Here is a 3,237-nt window from a genome sequence, read left to right as displayed (position 1 = left end):
GGGGGGGGGGGGGTGACTGACCCCTCCCCCTGGACCCATCCCTAGTGCTGTGATGCCAGGCTCTCAAAGTTGCGTCATAATGTGATGAGTGACGCATGGAGGTGACGTCATTGCATCACACTGTGGGGCGGTGATGTTTCCCAGACAGTGTTCTTGCTTTGGAGGGTTGTTGTTGCGAGGCTGATGTTAAAGGTTCCCCCTACTGCGGCGCAGCAACTCCCGGCCCGACCTCGCCCTCTCCCGCCCCTCTTCAGGGAAAGCTGGAGCGACTACGCGGATTTTTTTATTTTTTTTGTCTCGCCTCATGTGTACTCGAGCCAATCAGAAAGCGCTTCACATGAGTGACAGCCAGCCTTGCCACTTGCCAACAAAGAAACCAGGCATCACAGGCAGCCAATCACTGCTGGGCCGGCCTATTTCTTCACCAATCACATGGGCGGAAGGGGGCAAGGCGGGATCTAACTCGGAGTGGCAGGCCCTCGCCCAATGACGCCCGAGGAGCGGGTTTGAACTAGCCAATGCGGTGCCACGCGGAGGGCGTGTCCGGCGGTGCCTATAAAAGGGGTCGCCGGGGCGGGCGGTGGTCGCAGTTGTCATCGACAGCGGCAGGAAGAGGAGTGTCCCACCCCGCTAACGGGACCCGTCGGCCTCACTCGGGAGTTTTTCCATCTCTTCCCTCCATGACCACCACCACCACCTACACAGGCATGGACCCCAGCGGCAGGAGCAGCTCCAGGTGCGGGTGGGACCGGTGGCCATTACCGGGGGGTGGGGCTGCTGGGACCCCCCCCCGCCGGGGTGTCCGGGGGGGGCTTCCTCCCCTCTGCCGGGCGTGGGGCCGTCCCGGGGAGGGGGCCACGCCCACGCGGGGGTCTGCCCGGGAGGGCAGGGCAGGGCAGGGGTGTCCCCCCGCCCCGGGCGATGGGTGAGGATGCGCGGCGCTGCCTCCTCGCCAACAAAAGACGGAGCCTTCCCCCAGCCCCAGCCGGGCTTCCCTTCACCCCCGGCCGGCCCAGGCCCGGGGCTTGCCCGCCGCAGCCCCCCGCCCCGCTGGGTGGGGCGGGGCGGGCTCCATTGTCTCCCCGCTCCCCCCGGAGAGAGCCAGGCGCATCTCCGCAGGGCTGCTGTGGCTCAGCCCATTGTGCAATGAGTCTTTAAAAATTATAATATTAAATAAAAAAAAAAAAAAAAATGCTGGCGGATGGGGATTTCCCAGGGAGGGAGCATCACTTTTTCCCTTCACTTCTTCCCTCCCTGGGATTAAAGCCTGTGGCGTTGCATCGGCTGGTCTTGGGGGCGGGGGTCACAACCAGAGCCATTTTGACAGGTGAAGCGGTGTTGCGAAAGGGCCGGGGCAGGCAGGTGGGGAGGGGAGGGGGTGCAGGAGCAAGAGCTGGAAAGCGAGGAAGCCATTGCTGGGCTAGAAACAAAGGAGAACTTGGATGGGGAGGGATCGCTTTGCCTTCCCTAACCGTGTGCGGCAGTGCCTGCGAGACTGCAGCAGCGAGGTGCAGGATTTGGGAGGACGGTGCAGAGAGTCCAGTTTTCAGACATTTTTGGCAGGACTCCGCTTTGAGCAAGGAGCTGCTTCCTGTTGAGGATGGGAGACTTTAAAGGGGCTCTAATACAAGAGGGTGGAGATGTCTGTAGAGCTGTAGCTGCATCTTCAGCATCTTAACTCGCCTCACCGGGTTTGCTGCGTAGTGCTAGCGCTGGCCCTTTAAGTGTGACTCAACTGTTGCAGGGCAAAAGTGAAATCGGGAGCATCCATGTAGATTCAAGAGCTGTTTGGTTCAACTCTCGCAGGGATGACTTGATAGACTAACTGGGTCCTAATACTAAAGCTGAAGTTGTGTGGCTTGCATACTTGTCCTTCTCACTTCTGTTATTTCAGATGACCTCATTAAGATGTCATAACTGCTTGGGAAACTTTACGATGTCAGTCATTAACTTCACCGGTGTCAAATAGGAAGATGTAGATTGTGGGAGCAAGAACTTGTTTAAATGTTCTTTTCTAAATCCTTTTACTGCATCTGATGCAATATGTTGTCACCTATGAAAGCTTATGTCTTTCTGAATGAATGAGCATTTAAGGTGCTGCCCTGCCTTCTGCCTGACTTCAGACTGACGCTGCTAAAACTAACTACATCTTCCTAAGAACTAGTGAATGTGACATGCTACGTGATACAAGAAAGGAGGTCTTGTCACTTTAGCATATTCCCTGAAAGGATTATTCCTCTGGAAAAATAACTTTTGTTTAATCAAGGGTTACTCAAACTTGGCAAGCTACATATTTCAAAAAGGAGGGAAGGAAATTTTTAAAGCATGAAATCTTAAAAGATTCCTGGATTTCTTAAGAGGATTCTTAAGCCACTTTCATAAATAACCAGCACTGCGGCATAGCAAGTACATGACAGATCTCTGGAGAGGAATAAGGATCTCTCTCTAAACTTGATGCATTTGTAGGATGCTACTAGTAACTAAATCACACCTAAATAGAACATTGGCAAGCCACGTTTTATCCGCCTTTTGAGTTTAGCAGGCCTCCAAAGCGACATGTTTTGTCCTTAGTGTCATAGGCTAAAGGGCTAGGAAGGTCAGAATTCAGTTTTTAGTAATGATCATCCAAGTCCACAAACACAAGTTTCCTTTTCAAGCTCTGTGGTATTCCTAGTTGAATCTACACGGTGAAATCCAACAGGCCTTTTTTCTATTAGGAACAGCATCAAGGGCTTCCTAACTGCCCAGGCTGCCTTAAAAAGGATGGAAAGCTCTCTGCTTGGCCCCTGTATTATGGAACTATCCATTTTTCAGAGCTTGGATCCAAAATTCAGGTGGAACCCACTTAATCTGGTACACTGAGGTCACATGTCAGCACTTTGAATTCTGCTTGAGAGCTGGTCACATTTCTCATCTAGCCTCATTCATTGTTAAACTCCTGAATCTGATCCTCTGGTTTCATCACCCTTCTGATGAGTTGGAGGTATGTTATGCTGAGAGAATCTGCAGCTCAAGTATTGTGAGCTTTTTCACTTTCTTTGTGGACTGTGAGGAAGAAATACCAGATAGGCTGATTGAAAGTCACTGAAAAACCTGCCTTGCTTCTTTGGAGGTGTGGACCTGCTTTCCCTGCTCCTTAGCAATTCTTCCTCAAGGCTTATGGCTTTCAAATAACTTGTTTTAGTTTAAAGCTTTGCAATTAAGTTACTCATTCAATACAAGAATCTACAGCAGATT

The 3,237-nt window shown here is 51.9% G+C and overlaps 1 protein-coding gene across 1 annotated transcript in view; it reads left to right on the top strand.

Annotated features, from left to right (window-relative positions):
- The first annotated feature begins 565 nt into the window (after positions 1-565).
- Positions 566-3,237, top strand: part of HN1 (hematological and neurological expressed 1) — a 13,696-nt gene continuing 11,024 nt past the window's right edge. Inside the window, exon 1 of the mRNA XM_019518062.1 lies at positions 566-736. Coding sequence (XP_019373607.1) covers positions 681-736 — 56 coding nt within the window. The 5' untranslated portion in view covers positions 566-680. The remainder of the gene's footprint in view (positions 737-3,237) is intronic.

The sequence above is a fragment of the Gavialis gangeticus genome, unplaced genomic scaffold (genome assembly GCF_001723915.1).
Source record: "Gavialis gangeticus isolate Ggan-Ray unplaced genomic scaffold, GavGan_comp1, whole genome shotgun sequence".
NCBI classification, from domain to species: Eukaryota; Metazoa; Chordata; order Crocodylia; family Gavialidae; genus Gavialis; species Gavialis gangeticus.
Note: the sequence above shows the minus strand (reverse complement) of the source record. Positions and strands in the feature narration are given on the sequence as shown.